Raw genomic sequence first — 26,845 nt, 5'->3', positions numbered from 1 at the left:
CAAGACCTATCGAGCACTTACGACCATCGCCACTAATGTTGAGACCTCTAGAACATTTGTAGTAGCCTCGTGTTATTGTTATTCAAAGGGTGGAAACTCTAAAATACTGCCTTAGAGGCGTACCGCTTCAATAATTCTCTGTAGGAAATGTGACCGATAATAACTAACACTAAAAACCTTAAATACTGTGACCCAATTACAACTATATAATAATTACTAACAACTCAAATCACGGAATATACACTCTCGTAACAACTCACTCACTCATGAAGCATCACTGATAAAATCTACTGGGAGGAATGATACAGGTACTTACAATTACGACCGTATATTTTTCACCAGCTGTACTCGTCACTATATGCTTTAAATAATGCCGATGTGACGTAAAGTTCAACCTACCAACTGTATTTGTTAAACCAAAGACAGAAGGGTTATAACAGATTAGGTTGGTATTTGCAAACTGAAAATGAGATTACAAATATCCAATATGTTTACCTTACAAAAACATACAGTATTGACCATTTGGTATGAATTGATACTTTTCTTTTAAAAGAATGCTATTGAAAATTAATAATCTTAGGACAACACATACGATAACCTGATATTATTGACGTGGTTATAACTTGTTGTTTTATCTCACATTTGTAACAGGCAGCCAGTTTCATCACATACGTAAAACTCGGATGCCCATTACGTTTAAGTGTAAAAGGGAGAAAATAACAAAGGATGCCTTAAGTTAATCTTTATTAATAACATTGAACAAATGGAAGCCCGGTGGTTGACTGGTTGCAGTCACCAGTATTCCCACAATTTGGTGACGGTCTGTAAACAATCAAGTCTCGACCAGACAATTAAGTCATTAACAACATCTATAGCTTGTTTTTATATTGCATTGTCCATATAATGATGTCAGTTTTAACTTTCCACGCTAGTTTTAATGCTGATTGTGATATTCTAGTTGTTTTACTGTCCTTTTCATTATTAAATGTTCTCGTCACGATATGGCTGAAATATTGCCAATGTGACGTTAAATATTAACTCACTCACTCACTGACTCACAGCATGGGCATCGACCTACTCAACGATGGATACGATGAAATGAGCCAATCAAATCAGCAAGCATGGGCACCCGATCCCGTTAGTGTTAAATGTTGCAAATTGATCCCTGTAGTTCCGTTTGACGCTAGGTAATGACAGTTGTTTGACTGGATACTGCAGTCGTGGTTCCCTGCTCTTCCCTATCAAACACCCTTGGAGCGCCTTACTCCATTTGTATCGATAACTTGCGCATATATAATACACTAGAATAACAGTCGAATGTACTGTTTTTAATAAAAACGATTTCACAGCAAAAACGCGCCTTCTGTCGAACTTAAGGTCATGACGATGGTCTCTATTTTTGACAAAGACACCTTATCATTCAACGTGAAACGACTTCCAGATATGGCTATTTTAGGAAAGGTTTTTACATGCTGATCTAAACATTTTCCATTTCGAGTACTGTTTACCTGACCCCTGAACATAAATATTTGAGATGTATGGTATATATGAGTTAAGAAGCCGGACTATGTTACAGATAAGACCAGATCCAGAAAACCACCTGGTCCAGACCCAGGACAGGTTCAAGGTTGAGGACATCACCAATACACGTGAACAACATCTAAAATACTTTAGCAAGGCTAAGTGCAAACTTAAAGATGTATAGTCGATATTTCAGATCTTGTGATAAGAGTGGAGTAATCTTGTGGAAAAGGTTTGTGATGGCCGACTTAACATAAACAGCCTTGTGGGTATTCTAATGATGTCGATCAAGTCTGGCTTTAATGGAAATGCGCCATTCTCCGTAAGTGTGTTTGTTCACAGAAATAAGAGAAGAACCGACTGTGGAACATAACCATAAACAGGCGAAAATATAAATGCTGTGTAATCAACATGGAGGCGAGACTCATCGTGTTTATGAGAATCATGTAAACGATACATATATTTTTGACCAGCTGATAAATTATGAAATATTTGACAGTATCAGTCACAAGTTATCTTAATATTAATGGTGATAATCTAATTATAAATGTTAACCCCGTTTAGTAATTCCACGAACTTTTTGATCCCTTGGCATCAAAATGGATCAAACACATAAGTGTCTAAGATTGTCTCCTGTTTACAGATATGTGCTAATGCACTTTAACCTGGCATTAAATGTAGGGCAAGGACAGCTGTCACAATTCCTAACGTAATACAGCAATAATGAAAACAAAGTTGAGAATTACGATATGTACTACCATTTCAGCCTTTCTTAATCTGGTTGGTGCAACATTTACAGTAACTTTATTACACCGGTAATAGGCACAAGTTAATGTCTATGCTAATATGCACTGAAAAGGTTTACCAAATAATACTAGATTAAATACAGTCGAACTGATGTAATAAGCATATTCATTTTAATGATCAGGGGAAGACTTAGATCTCATAACTCACGATATAGTCCTTGAAAACGTCTCCAAAACTTGAAACATACTCTAAAGTTTCTCTAAAAGTTGGTTACTTAAAAGCATAAAGAAAGGCGAAAATGAAGCGGACCATCTGGCCCTGAAGAATGCACTGGAAATTCCTTTCTCGGATAATTTACGATAAGAGGATCATTATGTATAAAAGTGGCCACACAGCTAATGAAATCCGACCGAACCTTGGAACAAGTCGTACGTTGATAGCAAGGTGGACTCAAATAATGCTTATTGTGAGTATAAACATCGTTGTTGGCTGAAGATTGTTAGGTGCACGACCTATCGTCAGAATTAACAGTTCGTCTTGCATTTCGACGTCTCCTGGCAGACTGATTCCATATAGGGTATTAGAGAGGCAGTAGCTGGAAATGGAATGGAAAGACAGTACTGACGAAGGGTTGCGTACCAGGTTGCGCCCCAAAGACAGTCCTTTTCCTTCTCTTTGAATATACCTGAGTTGCTTATGATGGATTAAGAACCCTATCTTATTCAATTCAAAATTATTCAGTATATGTGACACTTTTCGGCCGACTTCATTTTTATATTTTATGATACATATATTTATTTTATCAGCTCTACTTTGAATCGTATGTACCCTGATACAAATACCCCATATTAAACTATTTACAAACTGTAGCACTGATATGGAGTTATACATAATAGTGGGGTAATTATCTATAAATAAATTTACACATGTCTGTTACGTGGCCCTGTAAACACAGGTAAATAGTGCATATATCAGCTGCCGATTGACTTTATACCGTTATAGCTAGGTCCATAAAGCAAACGATTATATTAATCACAATGATAATATTAATATTGAAGATGCAATCTCGCAAAGGTGCTTTGTGGTAAGTTTCAAGCCAATAATCAAATGGTAATTTAACTTGTCTTTTAAGGCTTCACAGAAAATGAAATGGACACTGGTCTACGTCACTTTGGTCCTGGCAGTCGTCGGTGTATACAGTGACACGACGGTGACAATCCACCCTCAGTGGCTGGCACAGGGAAATAAATGTCTTGAGTTAGATATGATCTCTGATGGCAAAGAGAATGAAAATACAATCATTGATGTGTCACTGGCACCATGGCCCGACAGTAATCTTTCCTGTGTAAATGAACTGTGTAAGTGTAAATATAAATTCCCAAGGCACCAAGCCTCCGAACCAAGGAGGTTTAATTAAGTCACATATTTGTTCCAGAAAATGGAGTGGATACTGGTCTATATCACTTTGGCCTTGTCAGCAATCAGTGTCTACAGTTACACGACAGTGACAATCCACTCTCAGTGGCTGGCACAGGGAGGTAGTGCTCGCTACGACAGCAACAGATGGAACAAGCACAATAGCCTAGATCAGGAAGATTATATTTCCAAATGTCGGAGCTTTCGGACTGATGCTGGGCGTTGGAACAACAATGGCCTTTCGTATCAGCTCTTTGCAGATGTGAGACCATCTTTTACGTAATAATCAATTTCGCTAAGCTACACCTCTTTCAAACAGATATTGCAGCTCAAGATGCAGACAATCCAGTGTCGATTATTTTGTGAGGGATTTGCTTGGTTTCAAACGTTATTACATGAGAACCTTCATACATTTAGATTGAACTCAAAAGTTTCTCAGAGCAATGTGTTACGACCTCAATTTGTTTACTATGTGTCAACATCTTTCCCAGTAGCATTTCACACATCAGTTATAATTTCCTCACCACTACTGCACGCAGGAATGAGTGTGACGCTGTATGATTTCAACTCCTTTGATGGCACAATATATACATTGCAAAATAAGTGTGCTGTATGTGTTAAAAATTGTGCTAAATGTAATTTGACACTCGAATTGTCAATGGGTTATCGCTGAGTTAGTAGATAGGTTTGGAGTTAGACATACGAACGAGAATAAAGCGTACTTGTCAGGAATACCGATGTTGGATTCATAGAAGTACAACGAAATCGACCAAATCGTACTGCCTATGTGTGCATGAGCGCCAAAATAGATTGCTATGGATATAGGGTGCTCGACATATTTTACTTGAAAGTAGGAATATCCAATAACACCGTCACATTGGAAAACACATATTTTCCTCTACAGTGAATGTATACATTGTGGAATAAAACTTTAATTCAGTGGCCGGAGGACCCAAACCGTAGCGGATACCCAGATCCCAACTACTTGAAGAATGCAACCAAACAGAAGGAAGTGTTTTCCTTGTACGTTGATAATATTAATAGTGGTTATGAGAACGACATGATCATGATGTCAGAAGGTAAGACAATATTTATTCACTGAACCTTTTATTTTATATTTTAATTCTTTGGGTGTCGAGAACAAATGATGAATTCTGTTTTGGCATATTTTCAGCTCTTCAAGTGTGCAAAATTTCTTGGATAAATTCTTATTAAACTTGTACTGTAATCTAACAGGTTTAGGTATGCAATATGTTGGTGTTTATTTATTGTTAGTTTCAAACACTTACACAATGCTTTCATTTAATAACAAACACTGAACTGTCCATGCAACGTCATTGTCAGCGTAAACATTGAATACTTATGATATACGTTTCTCAATGTTTCTTAATTAAGTCATACATTCGGAAGATGCGGTGTTAAACAATATTCAATCAGACCAAAATCCTTTTCATATGCTTTTCTTTCTTCGTGTGTTTGTCTGTTTATAGGTCTTGGTATTTACCCGAGTTGGTTGAACCAGTCTGAACACTCAGGTCAGTTCCCAAACAACGTCGATGCTGCCGCAGAGTTCATGATGTTGATGGTGCAAGGTGTTTACGACTTCACCAATGGACGGATCCCACCCTACATTGAACCCATGAATGAACCTGACCCCAAATCTAACATCTTGAATTTCACAACTGTTGCCCAGTTCCACAAACTAGTTGCGGAGAAGCTCCACTCAAGATTTAACATGAAAGTGGCTGGGCCCACACTCGATGGTTTCGCCAGAAATTCAGATCAAAACAACTTTACCCACTGGAAAGCTATTTCGAATTTCATGGACGTCACTCGAGGCTATTTGGACGTGTTTTCCTTTCATTCGTACAACTCACTTATCCTTTCTGGAAAATCTCACAAGTTTACTGGGATGAACGAAGCACGATTAGTAGCATTTGTCGACCTGGTCGAAAGCTATACCCATCAGAAAACAGGGAAACTCGTTCCCCTTGTTATCAGTGAATATGGTCGTGACATTGTGGAAGGAATGAACGAAACTACTCCATCACCAATAGTGGACTTCGCAACGATTTACCACTCTAATGCCCATCGATTCACTCAACTGGGTCTCCGGGAATACATCGACAGGGCAGTGGCTTTCCTTTTAGCCCAAGGACGATATCCGTATAACAACTGGTCACTGTTCACTCGTCAAGGACAACCTAGAAGCGTCACCGACGTATACGAGTTTTGGTACAAATTCAACTCCGACTACTCATTTATCAGAACTACCAGCCAGTATGATGGAAAGGAACGAATTGTTTCGCCGTTAGCAATGTCAAGTTCACTGAATAATGAAACAGTCATTCTTTTGCACAGCTATTCTCAGAAATCACAGACTGTAAGGCTCAACTTTGAAGACGACTGGATCAAACCAACCACCGGAGAAGCTACCTGTGTCACCATTAAGGACAATTGGTACCCAATCATCACCTTCAATGTCACATTCGACATCCAAAAGACCCAAGGCATTCTTGAGCTTCCGCCTGAAGCAACCTGTCATTTTACATTCAAGACATCCTCAGATCATCTACCAAGAGTCACACTCAATGAAACAACATATTACGGATCTGATATACTTATTCCAGTCAAAGGCAATATTGCCATGACAATAATATCTCTACCAGAAGCCCAATATCACAGCGCAAGACTGAGGGTTTCCGCCAGTTGGCCGGACAATGAAACAAACAATGTAGCATATCTTACCTTTAATGACCATCGCCTTGACTCATTCTATCAGTTGTATGACGCCAACTTGATTAAAAGTACCACCTACTGGGAGGTTTGGGAGTTTATAGTCCCTAACTCCCTTATTGTCTCTGGGGCTAACCAGGTACAAGTTTACTTCTCAAACATGACGGCAGGATATGTATCTTCGGTTGCTCTTGTTACAGCTCAGCTCATTCCTTCTGACATGACGTCACTATAATGATGGTCATTTTGAGAAATTACCCAATTGTACATTTGTAAACAATTTCCATCAATAAATCGTTGTTACCCGAGGTCAAGCGTTTCCGCTCCAAGTGTTTTTTTTCTGATCCACAAGTCTATATTAATTACCATGGCATTAAAATAATCTGCATGACACAAACGTTAATTGGCGAAGAAAATATACCGATGAGCTGTTTGACGACATGGTTGTAAAAGGCTAAAGCTGCCTGAGTAGACTTTTAAAATTCTGTTTTTTGTTTTCAGTTGTTGGCACATCTAGCACTATTGTGAGGCCAACCATTAAGAATCGTCTCGGGTGGACAGACTTTCTGAACTGTGATACATTGGCATTTGTAACCCAACTGCATAGATCGGTGCTCATGACGTTGGTCACTGGATTTCCTTGTCCAGACTGGAACATTTACCGACCGCCGCCACAGCAGGAATATAGCATGACTACAGCGTCAACTAACTAACAAACAAACCTCAGTGATGCCTGGAATATATGATATTGTTTCGGGTTGTATGCCTGCTTAGTTGCATCCAGGGGTATAGGGTTGATTTATACGATCTCTTGAGCTTTTTAAACCCAAATTGGCAATATTCCATGTGAGTGTCTTGTACAGTCTCAACTCCCAAGACAGATCAGTGTCTGGTGTTGCCAGCAACATCCACAACCTGATTAGTATTCACACTCTTTTATGAAAAGGCAGACTGAAGAATGTCATATAAGGTTGTAACAGGCTCTTTTTCAATATGCCACCATTCACACTTGATGAAGGCTGAACTGATTTCATCGATTTATTTCATGTACTGTTAGAGATCAGTGTCCTGCCTCAACTGACTGAACAATGAAGAAACGTAACCCAGCTGAAATACAAATGATCTGCATTTGACAAGGCTGTGCGTACATGTACCTATCCTATTTATCAGAATCATTTTAAACTGTACATATATGTATACTGTACATATATGTATTTGATGCTCTGTGATAGAGAGACCCGTGAAGAGAGAGAGAGAGAGAGAAAGTACCCAAGAAAATGTAACATGCATTGGCATTTAGTATTTCTTCTAAGTAAACTTATCCTCAGTACTTTTCGTACACTCCACCACTGAGTCTTACAAAACCTTATGGGAGGTCGCGTCAGGTAACCTTTGGGATTGACCAATCAGAACACAGCTTACCAAATCGCAAAAGTGCACATTCGCACATCCCTTATGAACTTTTATCTCGAAAAGGTTCGTACCCGAACGATTCCGAGTGCTATTTAGCGTACGATCGCTTCCGGGTGACGTACACGGTGTACGTACTACCATGACAACGGTGAGTAAACAGTCGCTGAAAATAGTGTTTTGGGGATTATTCAAGCATGTTATCTTGCGGAAATATTAGCTAACGGTTACCATGTCAACAGAAACCCCAAAGCATATATACTGCAGGTCAAATATCTGTTATATGCTCTGAATATTCCGTTGTTAACAACAACACGGACACAACAAATGACCGTACAAGCAGAACTCAAGTCACCACTGTAAGCACAAGGTCGGTACATCCGGGTACTACATTTGCGTGATCTTACTGCCATAGATGAGGCACAGCAGTCAGGATGCCTGGGACCATATCCGGTCAAACTGTATGAAACAGGCTCAGAGAAACTGGACTGAGAGGCAGGAGATCAGACGCTGGGCACGTACATCGTCACCACGATGCCCAAAGCCTCAGTTATCTTAAATTTGTCACATATCCATAAATTACCATACATTTCCTTCTTCCAAAATGACGTAAAAATTCTTGCACTAAAGTCTGTTTGTCGACGAGTTATGCATGTTTGAAAATGCAACACTTTCGCAACAGATATCTGCGTTATGCGGCTTTTTAAATGGTATATAGCGAAATAAAAAATCAGATTCATCAAAATTAAAAAAGATCAAAGTCATTTATGCTTCAGATTGTCTTCTGTTAGTAAAAATATATTTCTGTGTACTTTAACCTGACATAATATGTAAGAAGTCAGGTGTCATAATTCCCAACATGATACAGCGGAAATTACATGGCTAAAACGTATGACATATGGTTTCCAAATTATTGCTAGCCTTTCTCAATCCTGTTGGTGTAAGATTTACAAGTGGCTCACACAACAACCTTATCGCATCGTCACACAACGTTATTTCTTCTATTTAAGTGTGAGTGAGTTTAGTTTTACGCCGCCCCAAGCAATATTCCAGCTATATGGCGGTGGTCTGTTACTAATCGAGGCTGGGCCAGACAATCCAGTGAGCAGACTATCAACAACATGAGCATCGATCTGCGCAACTGGGAACTTATGACATCTGTCAGCCTGACCATCTGATCCCGTTAGTCGCCTCTTACGACAAGCATCGTCGCCTTTTATGGCATGCATGGGTTGCTGAAGGCCTATTCTACCCCGGATCTTCAGCGGGTCTCTATTTAACTTAATGCGTATGCTAACATGCGCTTAAAGGTTTACAAAATATCGTTCAACATATTACAGAGCATTTTCATTATAATGATCAGAGGGAAGACTGTACTGCTGTTACACGATGTTCAGTTTTTAAAAGCTTTGTACGCTCCCAGGGCAGAACATCTTGAAACCTTCACGAACGTGTCTCTGAAGGGGAATGGAGATAACGTGAAAATTAAGTAGAGCCATCTGATCCTAAAGAATGCAGTCGGAATTCCGTTCTCGGACAACATACGATAAGGAGATATCACAACAATGTATAAAGGCGTCAACTGCACAGCTGCAAGTGCTGACAGAACTCTGGAACAGGTGCTGTTGAATAATGCTTCATGTGAGTATAAACGTCTATGGTGGATCAGTAATATGAGGTATAGGGTTACGTGCACGGCCCATGATTCGAACTGACGACTCGACTCAATTCCGACCTCTCCTGGTACACTGAATCAAAATACGATAATTGATGGGCAATTGGTTGTATGGAAAGAGAATACGTAGGACTACTGGTGAGCTACGTTTGACCGGCATGTTTAATGTTTTTCATACATATGAGCTTCTTGTGAATTATTACGAAAATGACCTATTAGTGAGTTTCGTATGCCATAAGGCTCTTGAAGATCCGAGTTCAAATTGATCTTCATTAAGCCATGCTGGTCGTAAAGGCTCGCTGACTTGGTTGACACGTCATCGTATCCATTTGCATAGACCGATGCTTATACTGGATCATCAGGTACACATTCGAGTATTTACAGACCACCGCCATATAGCTGGACGTTTGTTGAGTGCGGCGTAAACAGACTCTCTCACTCACTCAAATATCGTAACACTGACTTTCTATCCTAAATGTGCCACCGATACAACTTTTGATCTTTTAGCGGAATCATGTTCTGTATAGACCTTTGACGACTCAAAAGACATACACTTTGAGGTTATGATTTAATTCAAAATTTGAAATATTCCAGACACGTTTCGAACTAAGCCAGGTACAGTGTGAAAGCGTATATATTACTTTTGTACATCAATCCTCTCTTGAATCAAATATCAGCTGGTATGTATAACTACCCTGATACAAACATTCCATACTCAACTAATTAGGATGTAACACTGATATAGATCTAAAATAACACTGACGTAATTATCCATATATACATTATACGTCGTCGGGTTTCATAAGGGTATGTTTCCGGGCAACTGTATGTATATGCTTCTGTTTATACCATTATAGAGAGGTCCACAAAGCAAAATGAGTGAATGAACGAGTTTAGTTTTACGCCGCACTCGACAGTAACCCAGCTATATGGCGGCGGTCCAAAGCAAAATGATAACGACGATGACACTAATATTTATCTCGCAAAGGTGCTTTTTAGTACGTGTCAAGGCAATAATGCAAAGCTCATTTAACTGAACTCTATAAACACAGGTAAAAAATGTCAGCTGATTGACCGTATACCGTTATAGCCGGGTCCTCACTGCAAACGATAATATTAATCACAATGATAATATTAATATTGAAGATGCAATCTCGCAAAGGTGCTTTGTGGTAAGTCTCAAGGCAATAATCAAATGGTATTTTAACTTGTCTTTTAAGGCTTCACAGAAAATGAAATGGACGCTGCTCTCAGTGGCTGACACAGGGAAATAAATGTCTTGAGTTAGATATCATCTCTGATGGCAAAGAGAATCAAAATACAATCATTGATATGTCATTGGCACCATGGCCCGACAGTAATCTTTCCTGTGTAAATGAATTGTGTAAGTGTAAAAATAAATTCCCAAGGCACCAAGCCTCCGAACCCAGGAGTTTTAATTAAGTCACACATTTGTTCCAGAAAATGGAGTGGATACTGGTCTATATCACTTTGGCCTTGTCAGCAATCAGTGTCTACAGTTACACGACAGTGACAATCCACCCTCAGTGGCTGGCACAGGGAGGTAGTGCTCGCTACGACAGCAACAGATGGAACAAGCACAACAGTCTGGATCATGAAGATTATATTTCCAAATGTCGGAGCTTTCGGACTGATGCTGGGCGCTGGAACAACAATGGCCTTACGTATCAGCTCTTTGCAAATGTGAGATCATCTTTTACATAGCACTCGATACCACTACCTATGCTAAGCCTCTGTCAATCGGGTAGTGCACCCCAAGATGTTGGCAATCCGGTGCCGATTATTTTTGAGGGATTTGATTCGTTTCAAATCATTATTACATGAAGTTCCTTCCCACTTTAGACACACTTCTAAGTAACAGACCTTACTTCTCGGAACAATCTGTCAAGATATCAATTCCTTTAGTTTGTGTCTATTTCTGTCACATGAGCGTCATTGCGTGTCAACAATCTTTGACAACTACTGTACACACTAATGAGTGTGACATCAAGTGACATAAGTTCTGTTGATGGCACCTTAAAAATATGGGCATGTGGTGTATTCTCATGGGTTTAAGATGTTGCTTAGTGGGATGTGAAACCCCTCCTCTGTTGGGAATTTGGTTAATTTAGTTGACAGGTGTGATGTATCAAAGCGTAGCATTAGACATATGAACAAGGATTCAGCATTCATTATTTTGCGTTTGGAAAATACTTTTCAGGAATAAATGTGTTGCATTCATAAAAAGTATGTGACACAGTGGCATCGCCTACGTTGTTCCACACGCATGCGTAGAAATGGATCGATATACATATTTTATTTCAAAGTATGTATATTCATTATCATCCTCGAAATCCAGTGACACATTTTCTTTTCTAAGCTGAACATTATAGAATATAACTTTAATTCAGTGGCCTGAGGACCCAAACCGCAGCGGATACCCGGATCCAAACTACTTGAAAAATGCTACCAAACAGAAGGAAGTGTTTTCCTTATACCTTGATAATATTAACAGTGGTTATGAGAATGATATGATCATGACGTCAGGAGGTAAGATTATATTTATTCACTGAGCTGAAGATAAACTATAAAGTGATGTTAATGTCTTATCGTACTTGCACTGTCATTTCACAGGTTTAAGATGCATCATATTAGTGTGTATTTATTGTTAGTTGACAAGAAACCTGAACACAATTTTGAACGTAAGGTTTTATTTGATATCAAGAAATCAAATATAATATAAATAAAACGTCTGGGCAAGATATTGAATATATATGATGCACATTCTAAAGAAAGACTTTTGCAACAAAGGTCATGTTCAACGATGCAATATTCACATGGGATGTAGGAACAAGGTGACTGCTGATGCATATTTACAAAACACATTACAAAGTTATGACATATAACACTAATTGCCAAGTCAGGTGTCTTACAAAACATGAAACAATATGAATCAAGAAGGTGGTAATATCAGTAGTCCTTTATAATGATGATATTTTGAGGAGATATGGAGTATTTTTCATTACATAGTTGATAAACGCGATTCGGGGGAAAAACTGATGAAACCGTGAATTTGACCACTGTGTTTCGTGATAAGACCATACATTCACATCGTCAAGCCATGAACATATGCAAAATGGAAGTTGCAGCGTTAATTGATATTCACTCATTGAGACCAAATTTCGTATCATTACAAGCATTCAACACTTTTCACATTCTTTGCTTAAAAAAAACAACAAATCCAACAACACTTTCTTCATGCGTTTGTTCATGTTATTTACAGCTCTTGGTATTTACCCGAGTTGGTTGAACCAGTCTGAACACTCAGGTCAGTTCCCAAACAACGTGGATGCTGCTGCAGAGTTCATGATGTTGATGGTGCAAGGTGTTTACGACTTCACCAACGGACGGATCCCACCCTACATTGAACCCATAAATGAACCCGACCCCAAAGGTAACATCTTGAATTTAAAGACTGCTGCTCTATTCCACAAACTAGTTGCGGAGAAAATCCATTCAAGATTTAACATGAAAGTGGCTGGTCCTACACTCGATGGTTTCGCCAGAAATTCGGACAGAAATAATTTTACGTACTGGAAGGAAGTGGCAGATTTCATGGACGTCACTCGAGGCTATTTGGACGTGTTTTCCTTTCATTCGTACAACTCGCTTATTCTTTCTGGAAAATCTCACAAGTTTACTGGGATGAACGAAGCACGATTAGTAGCATTTGTCGACTTGGTTGAAAGCTATGCCCATCAAAAGACAGGGAAGCTTTTACCGCTTGTTATCAGTGAATATGGTCGTGACAAGGTGGAAGGAATGAACAAAACTACTCCATCACCAATAGTGGATTTTGCAACGATTTACCACTCTAATGCCCATCGATTCACTCAACTGGGTCTCCGGGAATACATCGACAGGGCAGTGGCTTTCCTTTTAGCCCAAGTAGGATATCCATATAACAACTGGTCACTGTTCACTCGCCAAGGACAACCCAGACGTGTCATCGACGTATACGAGTTTTGGTACAAATTCAACTCCGACTACTCATTTATCAGAACTACCAGCCAGTATGATGGAAAGGAACGAATTGTTTCGCCGTTAGCAATGTCAAGTTCACTGAATAATGAAACAGTCATTCTTTTGCACAGTTACTCCCAGGAATCACAGACTGTAAGGCTTGACTTTGAAGACGACTGGATCAAACCAACCACGGGTGAAGCTACCTGTGTCACCATTAAGGACAATTGGTACCCAGCCATCACCTTCAATGTCACATTCGACATTCAAAAGACCCAAGGCATTCTTGAGCTTCCGCCTGAATCAACCTGTCATTTTACATTCAAGACATCATCAGATCATCTACCAAGAGTCACACTCAATGAAACAACATACTACGGATCTGATATACTTATTCCAGTCAAAGGTAATATTGCCATGACAATAATATCTCTACCAGAAGCCCAATATCACAGCGCAAGACTGAGGGTTTCAGCCAGTTGGCCGGACAATGAAACAAACAATGTAGCATATCTTACCTTTAATGACCATCGCCTTGAATCTTTCTATCAGTTGTATGACGCCAAGTTGATTGAAAGTACCACCTACTGGGAGGTTTGGGAGTTTGTAGTCCCTAACTCCCTTATTGTCTCTGGGTCTAACCAGGTACAAGTTCACTTCTCAAACAACATGAAGGCAGGATATGTATCTTCGGTTGCTCTTGTGGCAGCTCACCTCATTCCTTCTGACATGACGTCACTATAATGATGGACATTTTGAGACGTTCCCCAATTGTACATTTGTAAACAATTTCCATCAATAAATCATTGTTGTTACTTGGGACCAACTGTTTGCGTTGTTCTCAATGTCTCAATTTGTGCCTGAGTTTGGTTTGCCGCAAAGGTGAAAGAAATGCAGAATTATTAAAGATTATTTTAGAGAGACCATACTTGCTTCCTGATATAAGATACAAAGTTCAAATGACAAATCTTGGCCTCTGACCAGAAACAACCTTACACAAGTGCTACCTATTTTACAGCCACCGATTACCTCTCCTGGAACACACACTGCACCTTATGAAGAAAAGATGTACAAGTAATACATCAGCTAACAAAATCCTTTTGTACACAGATTCCTAAAATCAAATATATGCAGAAATAAATCTTGTAGTACACTCTCAATCCTTCCGTCATGGCACATTGACTTGTATGCATTTATTTTCCACTTTCACCTTCATCTTCATATTATCTATATGGCACATTATCGGATAGGGTTCCTATCAGTTACTGTGATTTCTTGCACTGTTACGTGGATAATTATGTTGCTAAAATCATTAGTCAAACTCAATGCATGAATGAAAGCAGTTTCATTTGACATGCATGTTAAGCTGAGTAGCGTTTGTGTGGCATACGTGTAAAATGGCTATCGCATCCTGTCGCACTCATTGACCTTTGAAGTAGTTTTCCACATAATATGCAAATTCTGTTATCTAAACAGTTTGCCTGGAATATATTTCTGCTAACAAAAGGAAAATGCCTTTTAAATGTAACTCTTCCCACAAAGCTAAAACCTGCTCTGCAAGGGAGATATTTGCAAAACTACATTTTTTTTCTCCTGCAAATTTAATATAAACATAATGTCTGGGCCAAATATATATGATGTAGTCTTTTGCAACAAAGGACATGTTCACATATGCAATATTCACAGAGGATGTAGGAGTGAGTGAGTTTAGTTTTACGCCGCACTCAGCAATATTACAGCTATATGGCGGTGGTCTGTAAATTGCGAGTCTGGACCAGACAATCCAGTCATCAACATCATGAGCATCGATCTGCGCAATGGGGAACCGATGACATGTGTCAACTAAATCAGCCAGCCTGACCACCCGATCCCGTTAATCGCCTCTTACGACAAGCTGAGTCGCCTTTTATGGCAAACATGGGTTGCTGAAGGCCTATTCTACCTTGGACCTTCATGGGTCTGGGATGTAAGAACAACATGACTGCTCATGCATATTTACAAAACACATTACACAGTACAATGACATAACATAACATAATTTCAAAAATCAGGTGCCTTACATAACAGGAAACAATATGAAGTCAAGAACGTGGTAATGTGAATGGTCCTTTATAATGATGATATTTCAAGGAGATACGGAGTAGTTTTCATCATAAAGTTGATAAACGCGATTCGGGAGGAAAAATAACTTTGATGAAACCGTGACTTTGACCACAATCAGTGTTTCGTGATAAGGCCATACATTCACATCGTGAAGCCATGAACAAGGCCATACATTCACATCGTGAAGCCATGAACAAGGCCATACATTCACATCGTGAAGTCATGAACAAGACCATACATTCACATAGTCAAGCCATGAACAAGATCATACATTCACATAGTCAAGCTATGAACAAGGCCATACATTCACATCGTCAAGCCATAAACAGATGCAAAATGGATGACTTATACATTCACTCACTCTAACCAATCGAAACCAAAGGACATGAGGAAATGTTGATGGTTGAATTGTACCTCATGGTGAAGCGGCAATAGCCTAATCATGATCAGCGTACTAAAATATATTGCAAAAAAGAACGATATTGTTAGAATACTAGTATTTGTTTTCCATTCTCCTGCAATGATTGCACCATTTTGTCAGTAACACGATGTAGATTTGTGCTGCTTTATTTGTCCAACATCTACTGAATGTGTATGACAAATGTGATGGGAATACAATTGGTTACTGAACAGTGACTTGCACTTCTTGCCATAGTGTCACCCCACCTAGAAAGTAGTGACCTTTCTTATCATATACCGATATTTATAGAGCGGTAGTGTCAACACCAGAGATAAAGGCCATGCATGGTGACTATATAAACTGTCACGACATTATTTTTTTTATGGCACATGTCATATGACAATGAAACTCACATTGGTCTTTCTCGCCTTGTTCCTGACTGTGGACTGTGCATACAGTGACACAACTGTAACGATTTATCCTCAGTGGCTGGCACAGGGACGTAGTGTTCACTATGAGACGGACAGGTGGAACAAGCACAATGGTCTGGATCCAGAGTCCCTCATACCTGACTGTCGGAGGATTCGGACGGACAGTGGGCGCTGGATACACGAAGACGATAGGAACCGTCTTTTCCAAGATGTGAGATCTTTTATTTATGTATACTTCATTATGATTAATAATATTGTATACAGCGAAACTGACAGCAAGAGGCATTCTTAACAAATACTTCGCGTCTGTGTAAGGTCAGTGTTTGGTTATTTAAAATCTTGGAAATATAACGCCATTGATACATGACACAACTTTTATATACCACATTCAAACTTTCACTGTCCCGACTTTTCATTTCCACTGCTTGTAAACCGAGTCTCATCCATCCTGACATCTGTTCCGAAGAAGTCAGAGTTAGATAATAGCAGCATATGACTGGATTCTATTCCAACACAATCTTAATCCCTGATATTTTCTTTCTAAAAGGTGGCTATGGTAGTATTTACTTAGGAACAACCCAAACAAAGTTAAACACACACACACACACACACACACACACACACACACACATATGCACACGGATACATACTGATGCACTTATAGTTGAGTTTAATGATAACAAAAATAACTACGATATGCAGAAAAGAAACCAGTGCCAATCAATGATTAGCTATTAACGTTACAATAAGTTGGAAGAACATGAAGTGCTGAAGTTATAATCGGCACAGTCTCATGCCTTCCACTTGATGAGGAGGAAAGACGAATTGCTGAAGCATTGTAAGAAGATTATTATTCCATAAAGTTTCATGTCTTCAGATGGACATTTTAATGACCATGATATCTCAATTCGTGCAGTGGCCTGAAGACCCCAACCGTGGTGGTTATCCTGACCCCAACTACTTGAAGAATGTCACAAAACAACAGGAACATTTCTCAGGCTATCTTGCCAATATTAACAGTGGCTACACGAACGAAATGATCATGATGGCAAGAGGTGAGAAAGTTCTAATAGAAAACCTATTACTGAATAGCTAAATTAACACAGAACATCTTTATGATGTATTCTTAGAAGTTGTAAAAGATAGAGGAAAACCACGTTTTTTTTTTGGATAGTCAGTTTCTTTACTGCAATGAATGCGACGTTTCGGTATAGATACTAACCCACTTATCAAACAAGTGATCACAGCATTAATATATCTGCTTCAAAGGTATGCTTTGAGCCACTTATGGTGCATATTACGCAACTTCGGAGTCATAAGTTGAAGCTTAAACAGGTAAAAGGGAATCAATCCATGAGAGAACTATGTGTGAAACCAACAAAGAAATGCGTTACATTGACAATTGTAAAGTTCACCAATCAATACAAATGGAGAACAGTACTATTAGAGTGAGTGAGTTAAGAATTTACATTGCATAGGAAATATTCTACCGATATAGCAATGAAAAAAGGTAATCAATTTAACAATCCGTCGACAAAGGACGGTAAATATAACTAGACTATCACAGATATATTATTAAAACTTGTAATGAAATCTATAATACATTAACTATAGACGGCGATACAATACAAAAATAGGCTATAGATCGTAAAAAACTGAAGGGGTAGATCACTATACTAGTGACCGTGGGGACTTTACATCATCCCTTCAGCTGCTGGCGATTGCAGAAGACATTTAGATAAAGTGAGTGAGTTAATATTTAACGTCACATCGGCAATATTTCAGCTATATTGTGACGAGAACATTTAACACTGAAGTGGAATACATATGTATTATAAAAACCTGTCGACAGAGGACAGTAAAGCAACTAGAATATCACAACTAGCATTAAGACTAGCGTAGAAAGTTAAAACTAATATCATTATATGGACAATATATTTAGTCAAAGCTGATAAGAAAAAAACCCTACTTTTTATGAGTCTGGTAAGTGTAAATCTAGCTTCGAAAGTTTTGGGTCTTGCGTATTCCCTCAGGAGGACAGTAATATTAGAGCAATAAATGCAATAATAATGTAAATGATGGCAATATTTGCAACATATGTCATATTTGGGATTTCACTTTCTTAGTAAAGTACAAATTCTAGTGCTTTCTTTGGTTGAGTCCCATCCGGGATTCGAACCCGCACCGTCACCGCGGTGGAAGTAGCGGTGGCTGAGCCGGCTAGGCGGCTGACTTTGTGTGCTGGCGATTAGGTGCCTGACTGAGGGTGTGGGTTCCCAAATATGACATATGTTGCATTTGCCCACGTTCTAAACGGCATCGTGTAATCATGGTAATATTTCTTCCTGAGTAAACAATAGGGAAGGATCATAAGCTGGTTTTCTCGTGGCTTAAGATGTAAAGGGACATGAGACGCAATAACGAGCCCCTCTCAAAAACGTATGAAAATGAAACCAGAAAAGTTGAAACTAAGACAACTGACTCTGGATTACGCCTCACAGACCTTTCCTCCCGACTCTACAGGTAAAACGTACAACATTATGGCACAACGTATAACACAGATTCGTAATAATACAAATGTGTTATAAAAATACTAGAGAATCAATTTCATGGTAGGATAAAATATATCCCTAGTAAATGCTTCGTGGTAGATTTAGAGTAAGAGACTTAAAAACAATGAAATGTTCATCGTAAGCGACTGCTTTTCCTACAGAAAAAATGGGACATGAATGTCCGAGTCGTCTAAAGTCACTGTTCACAGCTGTGTCCATTAGGTACACCACCTTAAGCTGACACTTGGAAAACATACAAAATTTTAAGAGTTCATTATAAGAATGTTGGGTTTTGTGTTAAGGGTTACGTTATGTTGTAACAGTCTTTTTATGTTAGTTTCATGTTCCCTCATTTTGTTGATTTCAGCTCATAACTGGCCAACTTGGATAAACCAATCTGAACATGATGGTCAGTTCCCCAACAATATTGATGCTGCTGCAGAGTTCATAATGTTGATGGTGCAAGGAGTATATGACTACACGAAGGGAAAACTTCCTCCCTACTTCGAGCCAATAAATGAACCAGACGCTAAACCTAACATCTGGAATTTTACTGCTGTTGCCATCTTCCACAAGTTAGTTGCGGACAAACTCCATGCTCGATTTAACATCAAGGTCATTGGTCCTACACTTGATGGAGAAACTGGGTTGGCAGACAGAAACGACTTTTCGTACTGGAAGAAAGTAGCCTATTTCATGGACCTCACACAAGGCTATCTAGATGAATTTTCCTTCCATTCGTACAACTCACTGATTGTTTCAGGGAAATCTCACAATCTTACTGGAATGAATGAAGCACGTCTGGTGGCATTTGTCGACCTTGTGGAAAGTTATGCCTCTCTAAAGACTGGGAAGCAGGTCCCTCTTGTTATCAGTGAATATGGCCGAGGATCCGTAACAGGAATCGATCCGAATGCTCCATCGGGTATAGTTCATTTTGCAACAATATACCACTCCAATGCCCACAGATTTACTCAGTTAAGTCTCAGGGAATACATTGACAGAACAGTGGTGTTTCTTTTAGCCAACGAAAAATATCCAGGACATGATAGTCTCAACTGGTCACTTTTCACTCTCGAAGGAAATGCTACACGTATTACTGACGTGTACAAGTTTTGGTACAAATTCACACCCGACTACTCCTTTATCAGAACTACCAGCCAGTATGACGGAGAGGAAAGAACGGTGTCACCATTAGTAATGTCAAGTTCCCTGCATAACGAAACTGTCGTTCTCTTGCACAGCTATTCTCAGAAAACACAAAATGTCCAGTTAGTATTTCAAGACGATTGGATTAAACCAACTACGGGAGAAGCTACTTGTATCACCATCAAAGACAACTGGTATCCAGTCATGACTTTCAATACACCCTTCGATATCCAGAAGACAAAGGGAATTCTTGAACTTCCTCCTGAGGCAACATGTCACTTCACATTCAAAACGACAACAGACCAACTACCGACTGCCATTCTCAACGAAACCACATACTACGGAGCTGATACTCTTATACCAGTGGAGGGAAATTTGGCTTTGACAGAAATAAATCTACCGAAAGGACAGTATTACAGTGCAAGAATGAGAGTATCAACCAGCTGGCCGATCAATGTTACGAACAGCGTATCCTATGTTACCTTTAACAACCGACGCCTTGACTCGTTTTACAAACTGTATGATTCTGATAAGTTTGCTCAAACCACCTACTGGGAGGTTTGGGAGTTTATAGTTCCTACGTCATTGTTTGTCTCTGGTGCTAACCAGGTACAGATTCAGTTCTCAAACAGCATGACTACGGGATATGTTTCTTCCGTTGCTCTCGTCATAGGCCAGCTTGTCAAATCTGATTGGACCTCTTCAAAACGATACTAATTCTGGGTGATGCCTCAAATGTGAAAGTTTTAATAAATTTTATTCAAAGAGTGTCGTGATATTGTTATATTCTAAAGTCTTTACACAGACTATCTGGCTATGTACTATGTTCAATTTCGGCTACCTTGTAAAACAACTAGAGTATCACAATTTCAATTAAAACTAGCATGGAAAGTTAAACTATTATCACGATTTAGACAATACAATATAAAAACAGGCTATAGATCGCCAACAACAGAAGGTAGATCACCATACTAGGGACCATGGGGACTTACAGTACCTTTGCTACCTACATGGACCACAGTTGAGTTTACACCATCCCTTCAGCTGTTGGCGATTGTAGGAAAAGTTAGCCAAAATTAAAACAACAAGAATTCTACGTTTGAAAAGCCTGGTAGGTTCACACAGACTTAAAAGGGTTTTTTGACGTACGTACCCTCTCAGGAGGACAATAATTTTACAATACTTCAACCCCTTTTAAGGGTACAGCCACTAACAATTCAAGTTACTAATGTAAACTACCAACTGTAAACTACCAAAATGCGTCTATTTACAGAACATATTACTCATAATTCAACCAAGAAATTAATTTCCTTAAAAAACAAAACAATACTTAAATGAGATCTAACAGTGTTAAAAAGGTGGTTAATTGTTTTAACTGCAACAAATTTATCTTGTGATGGAGAATTCAACACAGTCAATATGGATACGCTTGACCGTTACTCACTTATCACAAGGGATACAAAACGGAGGATCCTCACCTTTTAACGGGTATGCATGAGTACATCGTGTATGACCAATACGACATCGTCGTAAAGTAACCTCTTCAAATCTGGACTGACAACCCACGTAGGTGTAACCAATATACGGTTTTATTTCGTGTAATTTACTTATACCTACTTGGATGTCCCACTTCTTCTGCTTCAGATCACGGGTGTAGTTTCTAATGCTAGCTTTGTGAGTGTGGAATAAGAAGTGGTGTCACAGATTTGTTGAGAGCTGCTTTGGCAGCAAGATCGGCCATCGTGTTACCAGAAATGCCTACGTGGCTGGGTAACCAACAAAGGCGATGTCGTACTGGCCAGTAGCAAATTCATTATACAATTCAATGATTTCAATTGGATGTGGATGTGGAAGAAATATGTTTAATAGTCTGAAAAGATTATATACTGTTTATGTTTAGAGTGTCTTTGAATATATTTGGGAGCCGTTTGTATGGTGTTAGCTTCCGCTGTGAAAATAGAGCTGCTATCCGGTAGACTAGCAGATATTGTTCTGGATCCAATGAACGTGACCGTGCGCCACCGTCCTTGGACCTGTCTGTGAATAAGGATGTGTAATTGTTATATTTGTTTTGTTTTGTTTTTTTTATTCATGATATCCTTGTTTACAGTGTAAGTCATTTGTTTCTGATTTTAAAATGATGTTAATGTTAGGTCAACTTGTGGCCTAACCAACTGCCAAGGAGGAGAAGAAAGGAGACGGGAAGGACATATACTTTCCAGCTCAATGCCGGTAGAAGAAATAAATGGTTCAATTCTGTGCCCTACAGGTGGAACAAGAGGAGAATTTTTGTCATACAAATCCTCATAAAGCGGATTGAACACACAGTTATTGGCAGGGTTAGATTCATTAGAACAGGGGGAAATTTAGTGAATCGTTTGAACTCTGATTTCGCGTGCTTTTTTTCATCGCGTTTTTTTCAACTTTATAGGTTGAATTGGCATTTTTGATGATTTGTTTTGGTAAGTGCATACCAAAAAGTATCAGAATCTGCAAAGTTGTATTTTACGTTGCATGTGACCTTTAAGAGATATAAAGTGCGGTAAGAAGGTTAAATGAGAATCGGAAATTACACCTAAGAACTTGGCCTCCTTTACAACTTTGATGGGAGTGCCATTTAAAGATAGTTTAGGGTCCTTATGCGGCTTATATTTTCTACAAACTGTTGATCTTAATACTAAATAATGTGATACTGCCCTGTGGAACACCCTGATCCTGATTATAATGGTCAGACATGGTTGAACCCATTGGACTTGAGACTGTCTGTCCACAAGAATTGTGACGAACAACTACACACTTCGCTTTTTCACAGTCCCAGCTGTGGGAAAACGTGGTAGGATGCAGATGCTGTGACATACGGGTGTAATACAGTGTTGGGTGTAAACACTCTTGTGTTCAGATTCTAGATTTAGTGTTATTGACTTGGCAAGGTTGGGTGAGGTAACTCTAAAGCGCTACCATAAAGCCTGCTGCCAAAAAAAAAAAGTACAATACAATAAAATAAAAAATAAAAATAAAATACAAAAAGCACTGATGATACGAAATGTGACCCATAATAACAATCACTCAAAAAAACTTAAAGATTGTGACCCAAATAATAATTACTAATCAATAATACAATTTAAAGAAAATACACTCTTGCAACAACTCATCAAGACAGCGATGTTGCTGAGGTTATCAAACACTGATATCCATGCTTAATCACTTTGTGCATAACTCCAAAACCGTTCTGTATTATTCAACAAAAAATGGCACATATATCAAACAGCACCTAGTACCTTTTGCTATTTCCATTTCTTTGTCATTCGTACTTTTCTTGGTGTTTGTGTAAATGGTTTGAACTTAGTCTCAAAGGTAAGGGTGGGCCTCGTTTCCGGAGCACAACTCAAAAAACATCACGATATCTTTCAGCAAAACTTACAATATAAGTGAGGCAGAGTCTGAAGTAGTGGCCTTTGCTTTTACAGACTTTTGTGATTTATCATTTTTGGGGGGTTTGCATGGAAACGATTCAGACTTACCCTCAAAAGGGAGCGGTGGGTTTCACTTTTGGAGCACAAAGCGGAAACGTCTTTATCTTTCAGCAAAGCTTGGCAGATATGTGAGACAGATCCCAAAGTGGCGTCTTTTGTTATTTGCAGTTTCTTATGATCTATATTTCTGGATTTCCATAGAAACAATAGTTTGGACTAGTCTCATAAGGGAAGGATGGGCTTCGTTTCAGGAGCACAAATAGAAAACCTTATATCTTTCAGTATAACTTGGTAGATATAAGAAACATATCTTGAAGTTGTGCCTTTGGTATTTGATGTAACCCGGCTACTTTAACGGAAGCTTCAGCTATCTTGATTGTTTTCAAGAGGCCTGGGTGACCTAAATAGACACCTGTGTCACGATTGGCCTCAGGTAACGCTAACGGAGAAAGTTCTGGAACCTATCACCCAGGTGCGTGACCTCATTTCGGAGACCCTCGTCACACTGAACCTGATGGTATTCACTTCCCGGATCAATGAATGTCCATAGACATTGTGGGTAGCTCTTTCCCGACACGTGTCAGTTTTACATATCATATCGCATCGAATATCCACAGCCAGTATTATTGGAGTACACATCAAATGCTTGAACGAGTGTTTGGGAATAACACTTTTTATTTAGCATAACGTGAAGTTGCACTTACCCTATAATATCCATAGGAATATCACACCGTCGAATAACACATCCATTCAAAAAGTACCAATCCAGGGTGTTATGGTGTTTTGTTGGGCTGGGACAAGAAACTCATCCATGTGGAGAAAACAAATTGATTTACACTGTTCTCCACCTATGAATAAGACATTTGCCCACCCATGACGCCAATGTAAACACAAAATAGTAGCGATTTTAAAGCTATATCTTCCAGTGAAGGAAATCCGCCCAAGTATGCGTGAAACTATGTCATAGTAACGTCCCCGGTCGCCATTTTGAAACAAAATGACAGATGCTTAAAAAAATCATTTAGATGTTTGGCACACGCAATGACCAGAAAATGCAAAACTTGATTAAATACACCTTCAGTGTGAAATACAAATATACAACAAATACACTTTTACTGTGAAACTTATGTCCCAAAAAGTTCAAGGTATTTTTAACATAACGGGAACAACGTGTTTAACCTATAAAATACTGTTTAGACCGACTTACCAGTTCATCTGTTACAAAATACACAAAAATGCACCACATTTGTCCTAAAGAATCCATGAATGTAGTCACAGTTGAACTGTAACACTGCTCACACACCTGCACCAACCACAGGCCAGTCAGCATACATGTGCTCTCGCAAGCAAAGAAATTTTCGCGCGAGAATTGAGGTATATGTGTCTTCTGTCATACCAGTTCTATCGAACATGGTCAAACAAGTTCGCAAACGGCTCTGACTCAAAACGGATACATGTCCAAAATGGTTTTGTAAACCAAATACGACTCACAAGACGTGTAATTTCTAAATGCTGTTTTCTCATAATGGGAGAAAAAATACTTCGAGTTATCCAAAGTTCGACAACACTGTAGAACGGTAACTCAAAGATTATAATATACAGCGAGACACCGTAAGTTCTACTCATCAAACGTGGGCACAACAGTGTTACTTACTTAATTGTTTCAATCAAGTTGGCCATTGAGTGAGTGAATTAAAATTTAAGTCACTTCGGCAATATTTCAGCAACATCATGGCTAAAACAATATACAGATTAATAATATTAAAATTTAGATTATACAAACCTGTCATTGAAGGACAGTAAAATAACTAGAATATCACATATATACATGTAAAACTACTAATTGAATCTAAAACATTTTAGCTATAAGGGACAACACAATATAAAAACAGGCTATAGATCGCCAACAACTGAAGGTAGATCACCATACTAGGGACCACGGGGACTTACAGTACCTTTAGTTGGCCATCGAATGAAACTTAAATCTGGCAAAGGTTATTGCATATTCAGGTTAATTAAGGTTAATCACGATGGAGTAGTCTAGTAGTTAAAGCGTTTGCTCGTAATCCCTGACGTTCAGGGGCCTGTTTCACAAAACTCTCGCAAGCCTAAGATCTCGGAACTTCTCTCGTAGCTCTTGTACCTTGCATACTGTAACATAGGAGGTGCAAATGCTACGAGAAAAGTTACGAGATCTTAGGCTTACGAGAGTTTTGTGAAACGGGCCCCAGGTTAATTCCCACACACTGATGAAATGAATGGATATCTTTTAAACAGATCTTCTTCGTGATGTGAATGATTGCTGAAAGTGAGTGAGTGAGCGAGTTTATATTTAACGTCACGTCGGCAATATATATATATATATCATAAAAACCCGTCGGCGAAGGACAGTAAAACAACTAGAATATCACAATTAGAATTAAAACTACCATGGAAAGTTAAAACTAATATCGCTATTGGACAATACAATATGAAAAAAGACAAAAGATTGCTAACATCAGAATGTAGATCACCAGACTAGGGGACATGAGGACTTACAGTACCTTTGCTACCAACATGTACCCCAGTTGGATTTACACCATCCCTTCAGTTGTTGGTGATTGTAAGAAATGTTTGCCATTCAAAATACAAGAAAACCACGTCTAGAAATCATGGTAAGTTTAAGTTTACTTAACAATATGTACCCTCTGAGGAGGACAATAATTTTACAATACTTCAACTCCCTGTGACGGTACAGCCACTAACAATCTCAGTTACTAATCTAAACTACCAATAATGAAATGTTTAATTATTTCTAAGTCATTTAATAAAACTAATTCTTTAAAAACGCAATAATTAAATGATAACTGACATCATTAAAAAGATCCTTCATAGTCCGTGATTTAAAATAGCTATCCCTTGTGATGGATTGCTGAAAGAGAAGTTGAACCTTACGTATTTACAGGCAGGCCCACGGCATCCCAGAAGCCAGAACCAGCAGGTGTAGTGCACCACATTGAATGTGACTGTGGCGACACCTATGTTAATGAAACCTCCACACCACTCATACATAGACTCAAAGAACACCAGACCTCAGTTAGTAAACAGGACTCCAAATCAGCCATTGCCGACCACATCAGAGACGCCCAAACCACTCCATCAACTGGAACAACATCAAAATCTTAGTAAAAAGCCAATCAGACTACAAAATCCGCAAGCTACTAGAGGCA

At 38.9% G+C, this 26,845-nt stretch overlaps 3 protein-coding genes across 3 annotated transcripts; all 3 read left to right on the top strand.

The window, feature by feature from the left end:
* The first annotated feature begins 3,412 nt into the window (after positions 1–3,412).
* On the top strand, positions 3,413–6,655 carry LOC137287813 (beta-porphyranase A-like). The gene is made up of 4 exons (XM_067820201.1): positions 3,413–3,502; positions 3,791–3,946; positions 4,625–4,763; positions 5,175–6,655. Exons 1-4 carry the CDS (start codon positions 3,413–3,415, stop codon positions 6,653–6,655), a joined length of 1,866 nt encoding a protein of 621 aa, XP_067676302.1.
* Positions 6,656–10,963: 4,308 nt separating this feature from the next.
* On the top strand, positions 10,964–14,350 carry LOC137287350 (uncharacterized). The gene is made up of 3 exons (XM_067819604.1): positions 10,964–11,209; positions 11,917–12,055; positions 12,789–14,350. The coding sequence occupies exons 1-3, from the start codon at positions 10,970–10,972 to the stop codon at positions 14,270–14,272; spliced, it is 1,863 nt and encodes a 620-aa protein (XP_067675705.1). The 5' UTR covers positions 10,964–10,969; the 3' UTR covers positions 14,273–14,350.
* Positions 14,351–16,427: 2,077 nt separating this feature from the next.
* On the top strand, positions 16,428–20,880 carry LOC137287383 (beta-porphyranase A-like). The gene is made up of 3 exons (XM_067819643.1): positions 16,428–16,673; positions 17,379–17,517; positions 19,382–20,880. The coding sequence occupies exons 1-3, from the start codon at positions 16,428–16,430 to the stop codon at positions 20,878–20,880; spliced, it is 1,884 nt and encodes a 627-aa protein (XP_067675744.1).
* Positions 20,881–26,845: the final 5,965 nt, after the last annotated feature.

The sequence above is a fragment of the Haliotis asinina genome, chromosome 6 (genome assembly GCF_037392515.1).
Source record: "Haliotis asinina isolate JCU_RB_2024 chromosome 6, JCU_Hal_asi_v2, whole genome shotgun sequence".
NCBI lineage: Eukaryota > Metazoa > Mollusca > Gastropoda > Lepetellida > Haliotidae > Haliotis > Haliotis asinina.
This window is presented reverse-complemented; position numbering and strand designations above follow the sequence as displayed.

Excerpts from the sequence above, each read along its gene's own strand:
- LOC137287813 (XM_067820201.1), top strand. The coding sequence starts at position 3,413 with ATGAAATGGACACTGGTCTACGTCACTTTGGTCCTGGCAGTCGTCGGT. Across the intron at positions 3,503-3,790 it reads CAATCCACCCTCAGTGGCTG|TGGCTGGCACAGGGAGGTAG; the intron begins GCACAGGGAAAT and ends ATCCACTCTCAG. Across the intron at positions 4,764-5,174 it reads CATGATCATGATGTCAGAAG|GTCTTGGTATTTACCCGAGT; the intron begins GTAAGACAATAT and ends GTCTGTTTATAG.
- LOC137287350 (XM_067819604.1), top strand. The coding sequence starts at position 10,970 with ATGGAGTGGATACTGGTCTATATCACTTTGGCCTTGTCAGCAATCAGT. Across the intron at positions 11,210-11,916 it reads CGTATCAGCTCTTTGCAAAT|TGGCCTGAGGACCCAAACCG; the intron begins GTGAGATCATCT and ends ACTTTAATTCAG. Across the intron at positions 12,056-12,788 it reads TATGATCATGACGTCAGGAG|CTCTTGGTATTTACCCGAGT; the intron begins GTAAGATTATAT and ends TGTTATTTACAG.
- LOC137287383 (XM_067819643.1), top strand. The coding sequence starts at position 16,428 with ATGACAATGAAACTCACATTGGTCTTTCTCGCCTTGTTCCTGACTGTG. Across the intron at positions 16,674-17,378 it reads GGAACCGTCTTTTCCAAGAT|TGGCCTGAAGACCCCAACCG; the intron begins GTGAGATCTTTT and ends CAATTCGTGCAG. Across the intron at positions 17,518-19,381 it reads AATGATCATGATGGCAAGAG|CTCATAACTGGCCAACTTGG; the intron begins GTGAGAAAGTTC and ends TGTTGATTTCAG.